At 36.1% G+C, this 23,911-nt stretch overlaps 1 protein-coding gene across 2 annotated transcripts in view; it reads left to right on the forward strand.

Moving 5' to 3' along the window:
* The window catches only part of RAB3C (RAB3C, member RAS oncogene family), a 116,432-nt gene that overhangs the window by 43,939 nt on the left and 48,582 nt on the right, over nt 1–23,911 (forward strand). For both annotated transcript variants that reach the window (XM_041414658.1, XM_041414659.1), the window contains exon 3: nt 13,148–13,266. In XM_041414658.1, the coding sequence (XP_041270592.1) occupies nt 13,148–13,266 (119 nt within the window). The remainder of the gene's footprint in view (nt 1–13,147; nt 13,267–23,911) is intronic.

The raw sequence follows: 23,911 nt of genomic DNA on the forward strand, positions 1-23,911 counted from the left end.
TGTGATTAATGAAATGCAAATGTATAAAGGAACAATTACGGAGAAGTGTATTTCCTTTTCCTCATGCTTTGAGGAGGTCGGTTAGAATTCTGGAACTGTAGACACAAATTTGCAATCTGAAAAATTTGCTTTCTTCTTCCCTAACACAAAGGCATAATATATGGGGCATGTTTACAAAAAACCATACCTCTTTATATCACAATAGGAATAGTGAATATTTATGATTTGTGTTATATACATTTTGTCATGTTATATGTATATATACTTATGAATTGCTGTATGTACACAGGAAGACTCACCTCTGGGGCTATATTGTTGACAAATCAGGAAATCCTACTACTACTCCTACTACTACTACTACTCTAAAACCACTGTTATGTGAGAGTTATAAGAGTTTTTTCTGAGAAGGAATGGGATAGAGATGTAGTAGAATATGGTGATTTTCAGGAAGCTGTCTCTTAATTTTACCGATATTTTAAATTTCAGAAAAAATATCACAGTGTATAAATTAAAGTAGAATTCTTGTGATCAGACATCCACTACTTCAGTGTAGTCAGTGGTGCACTCTAGGCAGCAAAGCCCTTTGAAAGTTATTTACACTCAATTTGCTTTTAGACTGTTCTTTGACTGTATATAAGCCCGATGTCTGGTTTTGAAGTAGCTAGTGCTTTAATGTAGCTCTGATTATAATTATACTTGCTACAGATTTCACAGCTGGTCATTTTTCTGCTTCCATTAGACAGTAATTTCCTATTCCTTTATGGTGCATTAAGACAGAATAATTCTGATTTCTGAAAGAACACCTGTCGTTCAAGAATCTCAGCTGAAGAATAACACTAATTATAGTTCATCATATATGATCTAAATTCTACCTCTAGAAATTATTTATACCAGCACATTTTATTTTATTGAAATGTTTGCATTCAAAACTTCAAATAAACTGTGGCAATCATTCTGCCTGCTAATAAATACAAGAATTATATAATATTTAGGAGGGAATTATGCATTTCACTCAGGCCTTCTACCCTGACAAGTCTGTCTCTTCATTGTTTTGATTTGGTATTTGATTTGTTAGCTCTTGTAAGGATGGATAGGATTCTAACCCTTTACTTATATCAGCATAAATGCCTTTGGATTTTTCTAAAAGGTTAATTAATTTACTATTAAGGATCCAGTTTTTCTCTCTTTAAATATACATTTTGTTACCAAAAATAAAATTAAGAATGGTGCAACTGTGTATTTACAAAAGCAAGGAGACTTTTTTCTCTTACTGTGTTCTGCTTGAAAATTTCATGTTAATTGGTCTCATAATTTACTGTTTTGCTTGCTTAAAAAATAAGGCAAAAGAAGATAAAATTAGATTTGAGTAGTCCAGCATTTTCCAGTGAAATAACCTTGCATCAATAATCCCAAGTGCTAATATTATTTCTTCAGTTAATTTAGAAGTAAAATAATGAACTTTTAATATGATCTTTTTCATGTCATAGGGTCTTATTATTTACTGTCTGTGAGTCACAGCAAACTGTTATTCATATGTAAAAGGTAAATGTGTTAATCACTTTTAAATGATAAAGAATTAGCAAGTTCATATTTCTTTTTTCTGAAATTCTAAATGCAAAATATTAGTTTTACAAATTTTGTTAACTGTGATCTCTGTTTTTTTAATTATGTCTAATTAGACATAAATTAGACTTTCTTAAAAATCCAAGGAGTAATGTTAGCTCATCTAATATTTCATTCCAAAATATGATTACTGTTCTAGCCATCATCCAGCAAAGCACCTGAAGGCTTGAATTCCTTACAAAAATTACTTCTCTTCATCAAGATTTCTGGAAATGTCTCTTTATCAAAATGCATCAGGCTACCTATGCATTCATAAAGTTTGTAACATGCTTTTTTGTTAGGAATTAGTCCATATTCTCTTGCCAGGTTCCATGGACGCTTCTAAAACTTCACTTCTTCCTTGAAGTGTAGAGGTCTTGCTGCTGTTTGGTTTGCCTGGTGCTTTTTGAAATATAAATATAGAAAGAAAATTTCCTAGTTAAGAAACTTCATCTTTGATACCTTTTATTTGCTTCACTTATTGCCCAGTTTATTGAAGAAACTCTTGAATAATATTTCTTTCTCTCCTAGAGATGAGGTCCATACCCCCAAACCTGTCCGTGTTTAAGAGTCATTTGTACAATGCTCATAAGATCATGCTGTAGCTTTTGGTCAGCTCTAAAGTGGTCAGACAGTTGTACAGCCTCTTCCCACTGAAATTTTATTGGGACAGTCCCTTCCAAATGAAATTTCCTTTGCCTCTGCCTTTGCCTTTTCCCTTTCCCTTTCCCTTTCCCTTTCCCTTTCCCTTTCCCTTTCCCTTTCCCTTTCCTTTTTGTTTCCCTTTCCCTTTCCCTTCCCTTTCCTTTTTCTTTCCCTTTCCTTTCCTTCCATTCCTAGGCTTGGCAGTTATGCTTTCTGGTAAGATTGGTTTTTTCTCCAAAGTTAGATTTTAAAATTACAAAGTCATTAGAATTGCTAAATATGCTTATGCATATGCTAGGCACACAGCTCTCAAACAGTCTGACCTAAAAGAAAAAGAGAGACCAAGGGCCAAATTAAACTGCAATTTAGATGATATTTGATTTAATTATGCCACTTTATGGCAGAATTCCCTACAAAGAGAATGCAAATATAAGGGCACTGTACTTGAAATAATTCAAGATTCATAGATTAATCACACCTGATATATTTAACTTATTTTTACAACTCACTCTTTAATAACTTACTGTTTTAAACCATAACAAAATAACAGACATGATTGGTGGGTATGCATTAAACAGTGTCAGCTGCTGACACATTTTCATGCTAAATAACTATTTTCTGGTTAGAATAACCTGTGTTCTCTTCAATTACATGTCTCTCATCAAAGACGAGGACAGTAGAGAAGTGTTCTAAACATGACCTCTTGATGTGCAGCCATAGTTCAGAGGTATTTATGACAAGCAAGAGAACACAATGTTCTTTTGCTTTGGATGAAATGTATATATTTTTGAACAAAACCCCACTCTCATATAATGTAGTAGATTAAATTGTTGGATCTAATGGGCATCTTTAAACTTTCTTTTCTTAGTGAAGAGATTTTAGGAGTGCTTATAGTGTATCTAAGACTTCCATCTTTCTTTGATGAGACTTTTTTTTTTTTGTGACTTCGATCCAATTTAGAGTTTCCCCAAATTAGCAGATAAATCTTACATGTAGATAATTCTAGCAGCATATTGATATCAAAAGTATCTTTATGTTATATGTTATCTTTATGTATATCTTTATGTAATATCTTTATGTTATGTGTCCTCTTAATTCTAGCACAAGGAAACTAAAATAATTAAGGGTAAGGAAAAACTGTTTTCCAGCATCTTGCAAGATTTGATAAAGATTGGCTTTGAAAGAACTAGAGTAGTCATTCTAAGTCTAAAAGACTTGGAGCCAGATTCTTGGTCTTGAATCACCTTTGTGTCAATAACTGTCTGAAAGCCATGGTGGACTCCTGTGCAGTAAAAAAGGGATAACAAACTGTTGGAAAACAAATGATTCAAAAGTGGAAGCGAGAGGTTGGTGGAGAGTGTCCTGAAAACAGAGCTCTCAATCGTTCTGTGTCAGTGGAGGGAACAGTCCCAGGAAAGACGTGAAGGAACTGTATTGCTGGAGGAAAGAATGGTGCACTCTGTGCTTTGGATAAATCACTGGTGAGGTTCTCCAGAAAATAACAAGTGCTTTTTCTGCTGAGCCTTAGAATATAAAATACCTGCCTAAGTTGTGATAAACAAAGAACTTCCAGAATTTCCTTTGGTATCTTTATGCTTTCCTCAGGAAACAGTTGACACAGACACAGAAAGAGCATAGAGGAGTTATCTATAGATCCTCCTACAAGGAATCTTCCAGATAGCTCTAAAGCAGCATTTTGTTCTCAAGGTGGAAAGAAGCTGTTGTAGCACTAGCACTGTAGCCCAGTGTTTTTATTTACGAGGTATTCTAAAGCACAAAGTTCTGCACCTTTTACCAGCCCTTATGTAAGTTCTGGATGGATTGGACTGCTACCATTCCTGAACCCTTCAAGAAATAAGGCATTTTTAGTTTCTTACTTCAAGTGGGTAAAATGTGTCTAGTTCTGTGTTGGAAGTTGTGTTCTTTTTTGTTTTATGGATTTTAAATTTTAAAGAAAATATGGTAAAAGTACAAGACTAGTAATTCCAATGAGCCTTTAAACATGTTTTTAAACGTAATATTCTGACTAGAAGTGCATTCATTTACTCCTGGGGAAGTTTGGAAGGTTATTAATATTTAATATGAGTGTTTCTGTAATTTGTTGCAAATGAGAGAATCTTCACTGCAGATTTAAACACAGAGGCTTATCACCTCTGTGTTTAAATCTGCAGAAAATGTAGAGGTGGGGAGAGAGTTTCTGGCAAGATTGCTTGGTTTATGGTTTTAAAATGTTCTTTTTACTATGAGGTCATTTCTCTCTTAGAGTTGGAGTGTTATAAGGCTTTGCATCTAAAAAAGACCCAGAACAAAATGTGCTAAGCTCACTGTTGTCATGAGGAAAGAGTTATTTTCTTAGCTTTCAATAGCCAAGAGATGCTGTTAGCTAATCAGTGGATGAAGATTTGCATAATATTGTAATATGATGGCACTATTATGGAAATTTTTTCAGTGCAATGAGCCACTAACATAGAACTGTTATCAAAATGGCTGGTCAAACTTTTTGCTATCAGTGGATCCCAATTCATCCTGAATAATAAGTGTAAGTTAATTAAATATGAATAATGAATATTAATAGAGAAAGCTGTTAGAGATGCAGAATAGGAATGAATAACAAGGGGAAGAGAAAGACGAAAGGTTATTATTTTGTGAACAAAAAGTTCTAGAGAGAAGCAGTTAATTAAAAAGATTTGTAAGTATATAATCAAAATACAGAAATGGGAAGAGCAGTATACTCTGACATTCCAATAACTCTCAGTATTGTTCTTTGTTTTTATGATAGTTGTCAACTTGCCTCTAAGTCTGTTAACTTCCAATATAGATCAGTGGTATTTTTCTACTCACTGCTAAATGAAAGGCATCTATGCTGCTGTATGTTTCATCTGTGGATGAAACAGCTCTACTTTTTATTTTTCTAATAGGAATAGGCATAGGTCTCACAGCATTAGGAATGACCTTTCCAGCTATACCCATCCCACTGTAAGTGTGACAGCCACTGTTTAGTGTCCAAATTACCAAGTACAGTCCTGGAGCTTGAGGACACTTCCGCTGAAGTCTGAAGGTTGTCTCTAGTTGAGTATGAGGTTTTGAAGATTACTGTTCCTTGTAATGTTATCATAGATCTTATATTTCTTCTTCTTTTCATTAAAATGCAGCTTGTTCTGATCCTCTCAGGTTTTTCCAGAATTCAGTGGAATTTCAGCATTCCAAAATTATTTTGGCTTTAGTAAAAATTTTATGGCTAATACATTAATTTCAGTTTATATTAAAAGTTTTGTTGGGTTTTTTTTTTGGCTTTTTTTTTTTTTTTTTTCATTATGCACCAGGATACATTTTTGGTCTCTGAATATAAAAATTAAAAAGAAGAAAAAAAGCCATTGCTGTTCTCCTACAATCTCAGGACTAGGAACAAGAGCTGTAAAAAACAAAAAATGACAAAACTAGGAATATCACATTTTTTTCATGTGCTGCTTCCCGAATGGTAATAACTGCCTGTAAAACAAAGATACTTGTCACAGCTTTGCTGGTTTTGATTGTATAGAACTGGGGGTTTTTTTCAGAATGGGTCTCTGTTGCTTCATTATTTTCCTGAAAAATGTGAGGAAATTTTTACATTTTGATTTACAAGTATTTCAAAATAATACAAATAGAAAGTTATCTCTTTTTCTTTCTGTAGATGTGGTGACAAACTGCACTTCAATATTAATTTACTTTTTAATGTGACTCCTAAAATGTATTTGCAATATATACATGAAGTGAGAATTAGATTTTATAAGGTCATTATTTCCACTATGTGGTTTCTTCCTGAAAGAAATTCTGCTTAAGACTTTAAAGGAAGTTTGGTAAAAATATAAAGGAGTTTTTAAATTTGTTTTACTTTTATGGATAATTCCAAGTTCTGCTGATCCAATGCATGTCCAAAGATGAGGAAGAAGGGCAAGAAGAATTAATCTTCATATCCAGCAAATTAAGACAGATGACATTCAAGGAGAAGACAGGACCAGGAGAAAGCTACAGCCTGTGGTGGGAAAAGAGGGGACATGCATGAAATGGCAGCAGAGTTCAAAAACTGAGCCAGAACTGATGGCAACTGAGATCAAGTTCCACTGGGCTGGAAAGGAGACAGTGCTACACTGCTTTCCTAAATTTTGTGTGTTAGGAAGGCATGATAGTTGAACTGCAGAGAATGGACGTATTATGTGAGTCTTAAAAATAAGGAGAGAGAAGAAAGAACAGGAAAGGAGAAATATATATATATATATATATATATATATATATATATATATATATACACACATATATATATTTCAGGTGCAATGAGCAGCTCCATAGATGGAGTGAGAGAAAGTTAATCTGTCAGTAAAATACTTTTCCAGTGCTAGCCCGACCTTTCTAGGAGCCAGTGTCTCAGTGCAGGCTCTGCTGTACCTTTGTCCTGCCAGGACAGCCCCCCCAGGCCCCTTTTTGCCAGCTACATTGGAATAATGTCTCTCTCCTCTGCTCTGACCCCAGATATTTTCAGCTAGCCCCGCCATGCTCCTGCATGCCTCCTGTTTGAGGAAGTAAGTGTCAGCTGTGATTCTGAGGCAAATTATAAGGATTAGCACATAAGGTTAGCAGGTATGTATTGGCAAGATCAGTAGCTGTCTTTTCAAGCTCCAAATGCCTATATGTATTTCTACAAACACATGCATGCATTCACAGATACACTCATATATTTTTACATGTATAAATATTTATGTGTATATATATACACACATGAATATTAGAGACAGACTTCCAGGGAGACCAAAGCCGTGAGAAATTTGGAAAGAGCTGCTGACGGAAAATAGGTGCATAAGCGAAGACTGAATTGGCAATATATTGTGTTACATCTTTTTTATTGTATGTTAGCTAAAGTAAGTGTTTCAAACTGTGTTTTCCTTTCAAGTGCTTGTCTGTCTGTGTGCCTAACACTTTCTGTTGAAAGTACTGTTTGCTGAGAAACAGTGCTCCTGGGATAATCAGCTCCTCCTGCTCCAGCGGTGTTTCTACCTGTCCTCCTTGTCTGTACCCTGCCCAGCTGCTTCTGATATAAACCCACAGCTGCTCTTCCTAGGTGTTATCTCAATAAGATTTTTGCAGACATCCTCTCTTGCTCCTCCTTGAATAACGTCTTCAGGTTTTGGTGGTTTTTTTTGTTTTGTTTTTTTGGGTTTTTTTTTTGGGGGGGGGGATTTTTTGTTTGTTTGTTGGGGGGGGTTTTTTTGTTTTGGTTTTTTGTTTGTTTGTTTGGTTTGGTTTGTTTGTTTGTTTGTTCTGAGGGCGGTGAATATTTGGCTTTTGGGGTTTTTCTGATGGTTTTTGGTTGTTTGGTTGGCTGGTTGGGGGGGGGGGGGGGGGGTGGGGGGGGGGTTTTGGGGGGGTCCTGGGAGGAATTTTAATTTTTATCCTTTTTTTTCTGAGACCCCAGAAATACCTGAGGAGAGATTGGAAAAATTGAAGAAATACATAATCTCTTTGGTTCAGTATATAAATAACCTTAGGGTAGCAACAGCAGGAAAGAAAATGAAACTCATTAGGGAGCTGAGATTCTTCATTGCTGTGGCAGTTTTCTTTACCTTAACAGAAAAATTTGGCCTGCAATTGAGGATTCACCCCACTCACATTTCTAATTTACCTTTCTATTTGCCTTGCCATCAAATGGTGTGGATGTGAAGCAGAGGTATAAACACCATTCAAGAAATCCTCCTCTACTCTTGCCAGGTTTATGTAGGCACATGGAATAAGCTGTATTATGATATGAGTAATACTTGTAGTGAGAAAGTGGATCTAAAATATATATTTGTATGTTTGGCATACAGAACAGAAATGCAGAGGCACAGAGTCATTTAAGCACGCCAAAAAATACATTTGTGTTTTGCAGGCTGAACTCTCATGATAGGCTCATTAAAAGTTCTTGCTGCCAAATGATGTTTGTTTCCACCTTCAGAACTGCCTATGTTGATAATGAGCAGCTCCCCTTGCAAGTTATTTGCATAACGTATTGTTCCTGTCAGTGGTGCAGTGCTAGGTGAGGGTGAGAGGGAGGGCAGACAGCAGATTAATTCAAGTGTCTGATTTAACCCATTGCAAAAAAATAGCATAGTCTAAGCTGGTATGGTCACATTCTCGATGAAGTCTAGCTTAGCAGGATTTAACAGTAGGAGGGGTTTACTTCTGTTGAGTTGGATAACTGTACTTTGCAAGTAAGATACAAAGTAGTATCTCCAGGATTGCCTTCAGGACCTTGGTTTGTTTTGAAACTTTCCAGCCCCCTAAACTCTTAACTTCACGTGAAACACATTATTTCCTCTTGAGTTAGCCAGCTTCCTGTCCTCAAGTGTTTCTACTTTCACAGATGGCTATTACATGATATCTCTCCATTCTTCTGGGAGCACTGTTGTCAGCAGCTTGTGCATTCGCCATACAATAAAGCCTCCAATTATATAGTAGTTCCACAGTAACAATCAGATCTTTCCATGACATTATTAGAGAGGAACACAGGACAAACACTGATTCAGGTAGTTACTCTACAAACATCTAACATATCTTTGCTTATTGTTTTATTCTGTGTCAAATTTCACAGCTTTAAGTCTAACTCAAAGGAAGAGACAAGGTAACACGGTAATTATTTGTCTGCCTATCATTTGATATATATGTGATCAGGAAGAATGAAAGGAGAGTTGGCCAAAAGCATACTAGATTGCTATCTTCATCAAGAGGCAGAACCAAATATTGTGCATTCAGTCTATACCTCTATCATTCTTCTTTCCCAGTCTACAGATGTATGTGCCCTCTTCAAGACCTTCACTGATAGAAAAACTTTACTGATCCTTTTAGCTGTTGAATCACTCACAAAAACCAATGAATTTTTCTAATATGAAATAATACATATCAGGATCTGGAACACAAAAATATTTGCAGATGACTAATTTCTATTATACATGAAAAAAATCAGTTAAGAAAAGAAACCCAACAAAGCATACTAGAGGCATCAAAACATGAAAAGGAAATCTGTGCAAGTATCAGAGTCTTCAAATACTCAAGACTGTGGGCTATTAGCTGTTGTGCTGTATACAATGCTCAGAAATTGTAGAAATACAATTTCTAAAGTACTGTGACCACTAAACCTTATAATAATGTGATTTAATAATTAAAATCTGATGCCACAGATCCACAAAGATAGGATCAGCTAACCAGAAGTGAATAGAAGAGTGTAGCTGTATTAAAAATTGAATTTGTGGAAGTGAATGTAATATTTGAAAATATTTCTTGTAGCTGCTGAGATTTCTCTGTGTGTGTTTTGTCTAAGATTTCTAAAATACCTCTTTTTGTCTACTGTGTGTGGTAGTTTTCATAAAACATTTCCTTCTGCATTTCCAATCTAGACAATCATCTGTTCTTACCAGACATTAACTACATGAATGAAGAAGTCACCAACAGCATCTATGTGTCTTGTTTTCTGCTCATCAAAGATAAAAATGAACTGCCTTGTTTAAAAGGCCAGTCAATAACAGGCCAAATTTTATTCTTCCTCGGGCTTATTTTATTTCATTTGATTAGAAATTAAACATCAGTCAGTGCAAGTACAGATATTATATTTTAGAATTTAAATCTAAGAAGACAGTCATCAGATCAGTTCTGTGGTCTTGCCAAATAGACTAAGAAAACAGCAACTACCTGAATTGGAAAAGGTTTTCTTCAAGTACAAGTATATAACAATACCTGAGGATACAATCATAGTGATTTACAACTATAAATATGATAACATTTGGAAATCAATCATTTTCTCCTTAGTTCTTCCATAAGAATAAAAGATAATAAACAAAAAGATCATGTACATAGTATTATCTGTTTGAAATAAATGAGTGTAGTAAAATATAATATTTAATATTAAAGTTCATTATTTTTCTAGTATGCTATCTCTCCTATCAAATGGTATTTAAGTTCCTTGATGGTCATATGAAAGGACCTATCCTTAGGGCAGTTATAAAGATATTCTTGTCTGAATATAAAGAACATGCTTATGAATGTGTGGGACACAAAAGTTTTGAAACATTGGTTATTTATATTTGGGTTCATTTCTTACAGGATCATAAAAACTTTACTGCATAAATTTGGCATTAGGCCTATTAAAATTTTAATTGCTTCTTCATAGGAAGTGAATATAAAATAATAGAGAGAAGAATGTTATTATCTGTATTTGTAACTAATGTACTGCCCTTTATCAATGGTCATCCATCTATGTCGTGTACTGAAATATCACTTTAGGAAATCTTTTTTTTATCACCCTATTAACATATCATTACCTGTGAATTTAGAATTATGAATTAGAATTTGAGAACAACTCCAAATACCTAGTTCCTTCCCAGACTGACAAATTTGGGTCTAGAAAAACATCTTCTATCCCAAAGTCAGTCAGTGTTTGCATCTTTATCTGCAGCTTCCTGCCTCTTTGTAAAAATCATTTAAGGATTGTCATATTGATTTGTCATCCTTTAAACCCATTTTTTATCAAGAGTTTCGAAGCCCACCCTATGTGGCTTTACACTGAACGGAAAATAGTCAGTGTCTGGGACAGAAAGCATCATTGACTAATGGCTTTATTGCTAGGGCTTTTCACTCTTATCTGTAGGTGGGACTCAGTGGAAACCACTGAGCAAAATAAAATTGTCTTCGGTAAGAGCGTCATCTTGCTTGTCATACTATCATACATTCTAATCAAACATGTCTCTAACTAAAAACCAAGCAGATAGACACTGATAAAATTTGTTTGAAAATCCTCTCCTGGACAGGCTGAATGTTTGCTGTGGGTCATATTTTGCTTCTGTCCCTCCCAGAAGTTTTTTCTAATAAAAAAATCAAATAAATGAAACCAACAACAACAACAACAACAAACCCCCTCAAACCCAAACAACAAACCAACAAACAAAAAAAGAAAAAGAAAAAAAAAAAAAGCTTTTTTCATAAATGAAATATGTACAGGTTTAGTGCACTTCTTAATACCTTAATATTCAGGAACACCAGAACACCAGAAAATCTGGGAGCAGCTATCCAAGCTCCAGACCACAGCTGGTAGAGGCTCAGCCACTTCAGAGCATAAACAGAAACAGCTTAGGTCTGTCTGGCCTTTCCCACAAAGATGTAAACTAACTTCATGTGAGACCTGCTAAAGTCTAACTACTACTTTAGCTTTCCATCTTGAATCACTGAAAATGCATCAAAGCAGCAGGCAGGATGAACAGGAATCATATATTCTACCTAATGTTGTTAGTTGCAGTGATGACCTTGGAAAATTTTTTTAATCTAAAAGTGTTTTCTATTGCAGGTAAATTTCCTTTTCTTATTTTATTAGTTTATGAAATAGGAGGTATATATGCAGAAATGGAGGCCCATCTAATCTATTTTCCTTTTGTTCACAAGGGACTACTTCTAGACTAGAAACTATTTCAAAAAACATACCAAATATGTTTGTTACTGGTTAGTCTTCTTTGTAAGAATTTAATTTTCATGTTTAATTTTCTAGATATTGAAAAACCATTGGAAATAATGATATTAATTTTCAAAGTTTGTTAAAATTAAATGTGCACAGATGATCTGTTAATTACAGGATTGCACTGAAATATGTGTCCTGTAATGCTGTTAATATTAATGGTTTAAAATATTAAATAGGTACGCTGAAACATGAAATAGTTATGCATTTCCTATATTTCAGTTATTTCTGTTGTGTCTCAATTTTAGTGCAGACAGAGGTAGTTGTATTACAGAATCAGAGAATATTTAGTGTTGGGAAAGACATCTGGAGATCACCCTGTCCAACCCCTGGGCCAGTGTGGGGTCACCCAGAGAAGGTGACACAGGAACACATCCAGGTGGGGGTTGAGCATCTCCAGAGAGGGACACTGCACAACCACCCTGGGCAGCCTGCTCCAGTGCCACCCTCAATGTGAAGAAGTTCTTCATCAAGCTGAGGTGAAACTTTTTGTGCTTAGTTTATGGCCATTGTTCCTTGTCCTGTCACTGGGCACCACTGAAAAGAGTCTGGTACCATCCTCTTGGCCTTTAAATATTGGTTTATATTAATAAAAGCATTAATGAGACCTGCTGCCAGGCTTCTTTTCTCTACACCAAACACTATTCTGGATATTACATTAAATATATTAAAAGCTAATTGCTACTCTGAAAAGTTTTTAATGGAAATAAGGAAAGCAAGAAGTAGGAGATAAGACATTTCTACATTCTTGCTTTAAAGACAGTTGATTAAGATTATGGAGAAAACTGGGTTGAGGTAAGGGACTGATAGCAAATTTTTTTTTCCAGATATCATCCTTGTTTTATGAGCACTGCCATACAGGTTTTTTTTGTTTGTTTGTTTGTTTGTTTTGGTTTTTTTTTTTTTGGTCAGCAAAAAGCTGTATTTGTGCTCATTGACATGAGGACCTGTGGATTAAAATCATAAGAACAGAACAATTAGGCATTGCCTTTTTGTTCCAGATGTTTTCTGACTTCAGGAACCATCCTGTTCTTGTAATGAAGGTCCTAAGGATGCTATTATGTTCCAGCATTTTACTGAGAATTTACTTCTGTCTTACTGGAAAGGTACAAGACAGGATCAGAAGAGGAAGTTCTTACCCAACTCAGGATGAATAAAATGAATCACTAATGACTCAGAATCTATGGGTTGACAGGGGACCATGCCTTTCTGCTGCTCTCCACTCTCCCCTCATATGTCCCTCCTGTTATGATCCAATGCAGAGTTCTCCCATTTCTACTTATCTCAGGATTACAGAGTTGTACAATAACTCTTTGTTTTCTAGAAAAGAAAAGGAAAAAAGTTTTCAATTTATGTGCAATGTAAAAATTTTGTTTGTTACTGTTTCAGGACACAGCAGGCCAGGAGAGGTACAGAACAATTACCACAGCTTACTACCGGGGTGCAATGGGCTTCATTTTAATGTATGACATCACAAATGAAGACTCTTTCAATGCTGTGCAAGACTGGTAAGTAAAAATTGGAATTTGTATTAAATAAATAGTCAGAGAGTATTGTGTGATATCACTTATTTGCTGTGACAGTATAAATTGTTTTGGAAAACTTCCAGTTAAATGCTAAAGCATTCCTATATCTGAGTATATGGTGGTGGGGTTCTTTTCAGTCAGGAAAGACAATGAATATTTTAAAATGTTTTGCATATAATTAATTTGCAATGATTGTGTTTTCTGTAATTAAGGTTCATGTACATTATTGATACTACTGAAACCAGAAACATGCTGTGTTGGATGTGGAGACTAACTGCTGAGATACCAGAAAGTGTTCCCATACTTTACGGGAAAAATTAGATACCATGTTTGAGAGTAATTTTTTAATTTAATTTTTTTATCTGTAGGTGGATATACATTGTTCTGTCCATCCTATGAATCAAGTGTTAAAATGAGTGAGCTTTATCAGAATAGCAGAACCCCAGAATGCATTGAATTTGTATTACCTGGTATTATGTGAACATACAGATGTCTCCATGAAAGTGGAGATATCATTTTAATCACACGAGTCAGTCAGCATCCAGACAATCTAAAGCTTTTTTAAGTAAAGCTAATTTATGAAAATAATAAATTGAAAGCCAGAGTTTCCCTCTGTGATTTTTTTCCCCCTTTATGAGTTATTTTGATATCCAAGACCCTTTCAGCAGTTTTCTGAGTGATATGAATAACATTTGTCATGTGTGGTCCACATGCTCTCTTGCATGTAGTTCCCACGGGACAACTGTGTTTGAAAGAGGATTTTGTTTGGAGTTTGTGTGGTTTGTTCAGTATATTTCTTTGGCTTTTTAAAATTCATTTTAAGGTATGTTCTAGTGTGTACTTCTTTCAGGACAGACAGGGTCGGAAGCATGTTTCACGCTTGAAAACTAATGATGCTGTGATGCCTTTTTTTAACAGAAATTGCTATAAACATTAAACCATCCAAGAAAAATAATTTTCTCTCTTTCATACTCTTCTACTTATTATTGTGGCAGAAGGTGCCACTGTACTCATGGAACACTTTCCCTCTCAACACCTGGAGTTTTTCTTGGTCTCTGTAAAATGAGATTGGTCATTTATCACTCTGAAAATAATAACTGAAAACCTTAGCTTGACTCTGCTGCAGTGAAATGGGACCTTGGGTTGCCTAAAATTTCCCATATAATCACCAAGGATGTAGTCATTTACAGTTCTCCAGAGGAAAGGGGCAACTTCAGACTGTGTCCCACTATTCCTCCATCAAGTTGTCTATATGCCTCTACACCAAATTGCTCTTATGAGCAACTCCTTCAATTTTTGAGAGAATCTATAAGCTTGCATGAGTATAGTTTAAATATCTTTGGGCAATTGAATGTATCTGAGTGGAGTCTCTGTTTGATACTCCAAGAGGAAGGAACCTTTGCTCCCTGTGAGTTGTGACAAAGGGATGTTTTGCCGATGGTTTACAATCTGGAAACATAGTATAAGTACTTGCTATTACACATTTGCGACTACTGCTCTGTTCAACAGCATGAGACACAATCTCCTACCTAACAAGAGGTAGCTGAAAGTGTTAATTCACAGGGCCTGCAAAAGTTTAACAAAGACAGGAAATCAAGAAGTACACCAATCTCCCATCTGAACCTGCAGATGTGGCTGCCAATGGCACTGCTTCCTGCCACTGTCAGATAAAGCACTTTTTTATTTTGTCCTGTTTTTCATTGTCCATGGGCTGATTCTATTCTAGCACTGAGTTGATAATGTCTTGTCTAAGACCAGCTGTGATCTGAAAATTTCATTGTCCCATCTCCAGGCAAACCAGATGGCATACCATATATTATCTCTCTCCCTCTACACAAAGACTCCTTTTATAGCAAGTGTAAATATGAGTGCTTATTATTAATTTTCCCACCTGTTTTTTTTTCCAGTCTCCTAGATCTGTTATGTTTGGCACTCTTTGTCCCCTGGTAAAAAGTAACTAAGTTTCATGCTAATTAAAAAGAAAAAAGTCACTGTAAATTGAAGCAAGAACATATTTTAAAGCTATGGAGCTCTTAAATAGATTAATTATGAAATATGATTTTTCAACGTTTTTTATCTAGAAGTTTCACAAAGAGTTGATAGCTCTTGGTAGAAATTTGGTAGAAAGAAGGCATTGCAGTATTATGTGTCGAGAGCTACTGAGAAGTAATCTGCATGATGAAAGGAATGACAGATATGCTGAGTGCCTCACTTGTCAGGATGAGACATAGATTTGCCTGTTATTTGTATTTTTAATGTTGTAAGCCCAGTTACTGTTCTTTTTTCCACTACTCCCATCTCACAGCTCATAATTAATTTTGATCAGCCCTGGCTTCAATTTTGATAGTAATTGCACAGCTTGCTTCTGAATGTGAGAAAAGTTAAAGAAAACTAGCAATTACCAATGCTACAGAAAAGCAAGCATGGCTATCTGCAGGTGTCTGTGTCTTTCTGAAAGTTACAGGAGGAGAGAACAGGGGATTTTAAGTCCTTTTGGGGCTGAAAATGATTTTCTCTGTGATAAATGTGCCTCTCTAAGCAGTAGTGCCTTTTCATATGCATGGACAACAGGTCAAGTCCAAGTTCAAATCACATCACATCAGCTTCAAGACTTGATCTAGAAACTGCCCTGCAGTCAAGACAATGGATCCTTTTAGGTTTGGATAAAGGACTTTGGTTTAAAATATGTGATGGGATGATTTTTTGTATTAAAAAATATTTTTTGCAGCCTGAAATATGATTGACATTTCTCCTATTTAACTACAGATATAGATAAATAATAGTTGTACCTCTAGATAACATATCTAAGTCAGCATATATCTAGTCAACTGTGAAAAATTCTATAGCCAATGTATTAACATTTTACATTTAAAAAATCAGTATTCATAATTTTATCTAACTCTATTAGCACTTATATATGTAATATGTAGCCAAGAATTCACAGAGAGTGGATTGAAAGTCTGTCTGCTAGCAATAAGAGCAAATCAAACATGCTTTGACTCAGCAGTTCTTCTATGGAACTCTCCCCAGGGTCTGAAGCTGCCTTTACTAAGAGGCTTTTTCTTTCAGCAATGCAGCTAATGATGCAAGATGTATACCTTGAAATAGCTTGATGCACTTTGTTCATGTCATCCTAAAAAGATGAAGATTTTGGGAATGGATGTATTTCCTTTAAATAAGAAATCATTTGTAGGGCATCATGTCCTGTTTGCCTGAGTTTTAAAGGAGAAAAAGGGTATAGCCAAATAACCAGAACTTCCCATTTAGCTGAATTCTTAAGACAGCATCCACATGTTTCAAGAAAGTGGCCTAGTGGGATCTATTTTCTCTAGAAATTCTTTCTAATTAAATTTGAAGGAGAAATAGTTGAATGTTGAGAGTGGCTCAATGCCACCACAATGAGTAATTTTTAGTTCAGCTGTAATTTCACAGTGCTTGCACTGATTCCTGTTTTATACTAGCACCTGTAGCATCTACATTTGTTAACCTTTTCTCTCTATATGTTTCACTTGGAGGTGCTATGCCCCTTTTCATTTTAGTGTTTCAGTGCACGGAGGTTGTATCCTTAAGGGCAGTGGTCCCTTATGGTAGAAAGGAGAGGGTGAAGGGTATTATTTTTGCAACTGGTACCAACTCACTATGCTGAGCCCTGTAGAAGTTCCCAAGAAATAAATGTCTCTGAGCTGAAGTTAAAACCTGTTTTTACAAATACTTTTCTAGACATCTAATGAATGAATTGGAAGGAATTGAAATATCCTCGTACTCAGCATGTTTCTATTGCAATATCTTACCTAGGTCAGAAACAGCAGGTGTGTAAAACATGATCTAAATAGCTGAAATTTTATGTTCTAGTTTGAAACCCTCTGTGTGAAACTTCTGTAGGTCTGAAGGATGAATGGGTGTAGAGCACATGGTATATAGTTTTTTACAGTCACTCTAAGTTTCTCCTTTGCACCTGAAAATGTTCTCCCAACTACAAATATTTGTCTAGCAATATTTTTATCACAGTCTGATGACTGCTGAAGACACCGATGTGGAGGGCTCCCTTGTGCATGAATTCAAAAACTGAGAATTTCAAATTGCTGAAATCTCAGATTCAGGGGTGCTTCCTCAGGAAACACATAAGGTTGAAGGAGTCTAAGAGACTTTGAGATACTGATGATCTGTTTTGTAAACCTGTCAAGGCGTAAATAAATCAATTTTTCCTACATTTTTTGCTGAGATCTATGGGAGCAGGGAAGAAAGTATGCTAGGAAACATACTCTCACACTTTTCAAAGGCTGATTACCCACACCCTTTAAAAAATATAGCATTTGTGAAAAATCATATGATGGACGTTTTTTAATGTCCCTATTGGAAAGATAATTGTTACACATCTTAAAGAATTCAGAGGGTCTTCCATGAAAGATATTTCTCTTTCCTTTTCTTCTTTGCTTTTTCTGAGATGTCATTTTAATTGCCTCCTTCTCCCCTGCTGCAGACTACTCAAGCTAATGATCTTTGAGAAGAAATCAACTGGCAGAAGATATTATTTCATGAGGTGACAGAGCCTCAGGTCCCAGCAGACTGTTCATGGTTTTAAGAACTTTATCACACTCTGTTTACTTCTGTATTTAGACAGAAATTATTTGCAGAATTTAGTAATAACCCATATGCTTAGAACAACATGAAAACAAATTTAATTTCAAATTAAAACCAGAAGTAAATACTGATTTTGCATCCTTCATCTTTGCCCATAACACGTGGGATGTAGTTATTGGGAAGCAGGTCTAGGCAAAGACCATGGGAATGCTGTAAGATAACAACAGAGCATGTTCTGAGCTGTTCAATATTACTTTAGCCATTACTACAAATATATGGGGGGTATGGGGGGCTGGGTGTTCTTGTGATACACATATCCTGATTAAATTATTCAGGGTGCCATTTTAGATGGTTACAAAGTAGAACCTTAAAAAGAGTCTATGCTATTATCAATTCAAGATAACACAGAATTAAGGCATGAAAAATAAGAAAGTTTTCACTTTCACATGACATTTAGCTACTGGATTTACTAGATGTATCAGTAGTAGTTGTCATTCTGTAACAACATTGTGGAAAAAATTCTTCCATTTCTTTGAACTTTTTCTGTCCATTCAACACCTCAACTGAACTAAAAGTTGGCATCTACAGCTACAGTACACTAGAAATTGAGCATTTATGTATTCTTTTGTGTCTTGTAATGGAAGATATGATGGCATTTTTTAATAGTCATTGAGGGAAAAGAAAAAAAAAAAAACTGGAAAGGACTTTAGCATGTTGTGGGCCAATTTAAGAAGTCCTCAAAACAAACGAATCCATTAAATTACTGTCAGCACTGCTGCACACATTTCTAAAGGGCATATGTTCACACCTTCTTGCTTCCACATCTAAAATTTTAGTCTAATATTGCTTAACACAAGTCTGATATGCAGATAGGCTACTTTTCTTTTACCTCTTGATACTGTACCTAGTTCTATCATTTAAGAAAATTCATTATACCATGCTGTATACCGGGGAAAATAACTGGAAAATACCTCTAGGCAAATTTAGCCTCCACCTCTTTTTGCCAAAGCACATGAGCTGTCATGCAGCAGCTGATGGGGTCCTGCAGCACAGAGGACAGCCAGGTGCCATGTGTGTCAGAGCCCTGTCCCTGGGGACACTGTCTGGACAGAGTGGCACTGTGCCACTGGTGACCTCTGCACTGGCTGAGTGTCTGCCATGGGGCTGGCAGCAACCTCAGCTGGAGCAGACTGGTGTTAAATATGCATACAACTTCTACTGTATTATAGACACACACACACACACATATATATATATATATATACTTGTGCTTGATATCAACATACATTTAAACAGATGCCCTTCAGTTGCTTTTGACATATTCATAGTTTTCAGCCACTGAGGAGCAAGGAAATTCATGCTGGTCAATAATTTCATGTAATTTTCCTGCTTAAAACAAAAGACACACAAATTATGTGCTGTGGAAAAAAAGAGTGAAATTGATCACAGTTTGGTATTATCCTTTCATTTCTTTCTAAGTCTTTCATCTGCACACTGGATAAGGGGAAAGATAAATGGTGTTATTTATGGACTTAAATATAAGAAACAAAAATGCATTCTTCAGTTGGAAATATTGATAGTATTTGCAATTACATTAAATTTACCATTTTCTTTTTTAATACTTACTATTGAAAATGTACTTTTGTTATGCACAAAATGACTCTAAATTTTTTTTTTCACTTTTTATCTTCACACTTACTTTAAGGAGGACAAAGACCAGTGACAAACTGGATTTTTTTTTCTGAAAAAGAAATTTTCTAAGTTAAAATATTTTTAAAATAATTGCAAAAATTATATTCTTGGGGAACAAATGTGTTTTAAAACTCTGTATTCCAGACCAGTTTGCTTAGCTGTTTTTCATGAAGAGTTTGCTACAGAATTCCTGGGGTAGGAAAGTGCATACATGAAACAGTTCTCTGAGGTGACATCTTTTCCCGCAAAAGTCTATCATCAAACTTTGTTTCACAAATGCTAAATTGCTGCTAGCTCAAACTGCCTACATGCTTTCCAGTTTTAAGACCCATTCCAATGTCTTCCACAATGTTTCTCCCAACATGTAAAAAAAATTATCCCCACATTTCAAACTGAAGGGCAGGGTATAGCCCTGGATATTTGAGGAGTAATATATACTGCAACTGAGTTTTCCTAAAAGAGAAAAGAAGCATGTATTTGGTATGGAAAGAAGAGAAAATCTTGTAAATAAATAGTTTGGGTTTTTTTACAGTTCTATAATTTTCAGGAGATCACTCATGATAGACCAGCAAAAAGCATTATGTCATCCAGAGTATTTTCATAAAATATGTTGAGTTGGAAGAGACCCCTTGGGGTCATCAAATTCAGCTCCTGGCCCTGTGCAGGACACACCAAGAATAAAACCCTGTGCCTGACAGCATTGCCCACACACTTAAATTCTGTCAGGCTTGGTGCTGTGACCACTTCCCCAGAGATCCTGTTCCAAAGCCCAGCCACGCTCTGCGTGAAGAACCTGTTCCTGATAAACTAAACTTTCCCTGACTAAGTTTCATGACATTTCCTCGGATCCTGTTACTGGTGGCAGTGGTGAAGAGATCAGTGTCTGCCCTTCTGCTTCCCCTCATGAAGATGTTGAAACCACAATGTCTCCCTTCAGTCTCCTCCAGGCTGAACAAACCAAGTGACCTCATATGGCTTCAGTTCCAGACCCTTCACCATCCCCTTGTCTCTCCTTTGGATGTTCTCTAATAGCTTTTTATCTGCTTATACTGTGGGTCCCAGCACTCAAAGTGAGGCCGCCCCAGTGCAGAGCAGAGCAGGACAATCCCCTCCCTTGCCCGGCTGGCCATGCTGTCCCTGATGCCCCCAGGACACGCTTGGCCCTCCTGGCTGCCAGGGCATCGCTGACTCAAAGTTTTGTACATGCCATAAAATATTACCATTTCTTATTACTGACATTGCCAATGCATGGCTTTAGGAAAATTATCCATGAAAAAGGACAAACATAACCTGTTTTTCTAAAGGCTTTTCATGACAACATTTGATGTTAGGATCAATCTAGCCTGAACTATTTACTTTGATAAAGATACTTCTATTTTTCTTCCTACTAAAACCTGAATTTAAATATGTACATTACAAATAGGAATCTCTGCAAATCCTTATCAAAGTGGTGTCTTGAAAATAGTAAATCTTTGATTTAAAAGTACAAATGTCATGAGAAAATGTTTTCTGTGGGTTAGTTGTCCAAAAGCTAATTCATGCATTATCACAGTTAATCAGGAAAGACAGATGTTAAGTTTTCATGGCATTTTTCATTCTTTCCTGTCTTGATGCCCTTAAGTCATAGAGAGAAATATGTTTGTGGAACAGAATTTTTTTGTATGTGATCCTTGGTCCTATTGGCTCTTTCTCACACTTGCTCCTTTCATTTATTTTGTTGTGGGACTAAGTGCTTCTGTAGGTTTTAAACCACTCCCTTGAACCTCCTTCACTGTAAATGTGACATTTTCTTAGATTCTAGGCAGCTATTCAGTATCAGGGTGTCCATTCAGCTGTCCTCAGCTGCATCAAAACCTACTAATGCTGCCAGTGGGAAGTCTAATAAAAAAGAGGAGTAAATAGTGACAGAGTTCCCTCAGGGTGTACTATGTCTTTTTTTTTCCCTCTAATGTGAGCTCAGGCAGTACAGTCAGTAAGTCACTGACAGCAATCACACACCCAGGTCCTATTCAGTCACCAAATGATGAGTGCAGCTCCTCAGTGGAGCTTGTCTCAACAACATGCTTCAAGATTATGCCACTCTTGACTTCCACTGCACCTAATTGGCTTAAATAACTATTTATATATCTGTATCTGTATGTATCAGCTGGCATGCTTGTTGATTAGGACAGCTGTTGGCCATAACTGGACATGAGCTAGTACCACCACATTGCAGTCTCCTTGTTAGCATCAGCTGCAGACTGGCAGCTACATCGTAAGGGTGGCTGCAACTGCTAAAAGCTGCACCTTTCTCTACAGTTACCACCCCTGCAGATAAGGGCTGAAGTTCTGGGGATTGATTTCTTCTCTTCTTGTTATGCCTGGTCTGTGGTAAGGAAGGGTGCATCACTCCTTTCCTAAGACCCTTTTCCTCAGTCATAAAAATGTGGAGGTCTGTCTGATACGAAATGGCCAGGATCTTTTAACAGGGAAAACATGACAAGCTAGCAAATTATGCCTTGCTGCTACCTACATCTGGCAAGAGGAGAGCTCTGGCTTAACTTGCTTTGTTGGACTGGAAATTTCACAGTGAAGATTTATTGTGCAGTTGATGAGGTAATGCAAATACTCAGCCATTCAGAGAACTGTTGTTCAGTGTCTTCCAATCTGTACCACATCCTGCTCTTCTTCAGATATGATCACTGGGGGTTACACTGAGGTGGATAAAAGCAAACCAGATGATCAGATAAGTATCTGAATGCTGCTAGGCTGAACTTCTATCCATTAATTAGATCATGCTAAGGTACTCTTAATGAGATTTTCAGTTTTGTCTGGTTTTTCCTATGATAATGCTTTTATTTTTAAAAAGGTTAAAGTGGAAAATACGTCTGATAGGCTCATGGTAAGCTGCTGGAGATTATCAGAAAGATAAACAAACTTAGAAATGGTAAGATATAATAGTATGCTGAAGAAGGTACATGAAATGCTGAGTTTAATATTTAGCAAGTCTGTCCATTTTATAGTTACACACTGACAATAGTGAAAGAAACAAACATGGGTATATTATAATCAACTCACAATGATTATTTTTGTTAGTAATAAAAGTCTTACAGTCTTGTGACAATAATATTTTTTATTGGCTGAGCAGTAACTAATACACTCTTCTTATCTCCCTGTAACTGTATATTGACAGATTTACACAGTTGCTCAGCATTTCCAAATGAAAACTGCTGCCAGCCAACACAAGTCCAATCAGGGACTTAATAATGTTCCTGAACAGTTTCTACTCTCATCTGAAGCTGCAGATTATTCACTATTCTCAGTACTCTATTATTCTGAAGCTGTTACTCTTCAGAGGAATATCATGATCCCTGTACCACAGTCAAAGCTTGAAATTTGCTGATGGAGGTGTTCCTTTGGGGTTTCAACTTTCTGCATATATCTTCTGTGAGTTGGGATATCTCAGGAGCATTAAGACTGCAGTTTCTGTCATGCAGCCTGGATGACTTTTGTTCAAAATCTAAAGAAAAAAAAAAAAACAGACTGTGTGAGTCTTGCAGAGTACAGCTTTGTGGGCAGTGTGAAGTTTAACTGAGTCCTTCTTCCTCATGAGCTTTCTCACCTCTGTTCCCCTCTCCCCTCCTTTCCTCTGCACATGATTTCAAGATGCCGTGTTTTGAGTGTCAAGCCCTGGCAGCTGTGCAAGTATATTAGCAATGTGAGGTACAGTCTATATGTGGGGGAGTACAACAAGATTTATTGAAATTGATCCCTCTGGTCAAAAACTGCCATTAATGTTCTTGTATTGAAAGGCAAACTGCAATGTGACACAGCAATACGACCTGCTGGTAGTGGTTATTTTCAAAGCATATCCAAATGCTAGTTTGGTGATTTAGGTTGTCTTTCATCAGAACATTGCAAGGCCTTGACCATTAAACCAAGGCATTTATAGTAAATGCTTAATAATGGTGGTTTTCAGCCTTCTTTTTAAGTCAACTTCTTTCCTAATCTCTTTTGTTGTACTGTGTTGTGCGAATAATAAAATTCTTCATTAAGAATACATTAAGAAAATAAAGCCTTAATTGTAACTACAGCTTAGTACCATCATCATTCTGCCAAGGATCCCTAAAAGAATTTGTCTCTCCTCTTAGTGTCAGGTAGCAGCATGTTAAAGTCAAATAAACATTTCTGATTGGGTAGATTTATGAATATAAAGTCACTATAAAATAAGGAAAAGAAAGGGAAAAAATATTTTCATTCCAAATTAGTTTCTACTTTTACCTGGTGCTTGCTCTTATTTTCTACAATACAAGAGGCATTGCAGTCTCTTTAAGTAAGTCAAAAAACCTGCCTGCTATTTGGACCAAGATCTTGG

This window comes from Onychostruthus taczanowskii, unplaced genomic scaffold, assembly GCF_017590055.1.
Source record: "Onychostruthus taczanowskii isolate IOZ18803 unplaced genomic scaffold, ASM1759005v1 scaffold46, whole genome shotgun sequence".
Taxonomy (NCBI): Eukaryota; Metazoa; Chordata; class Aves; order Passeriformes; family Passeridae; genus Onychostruthus; species Onychostruthus taczanowskii.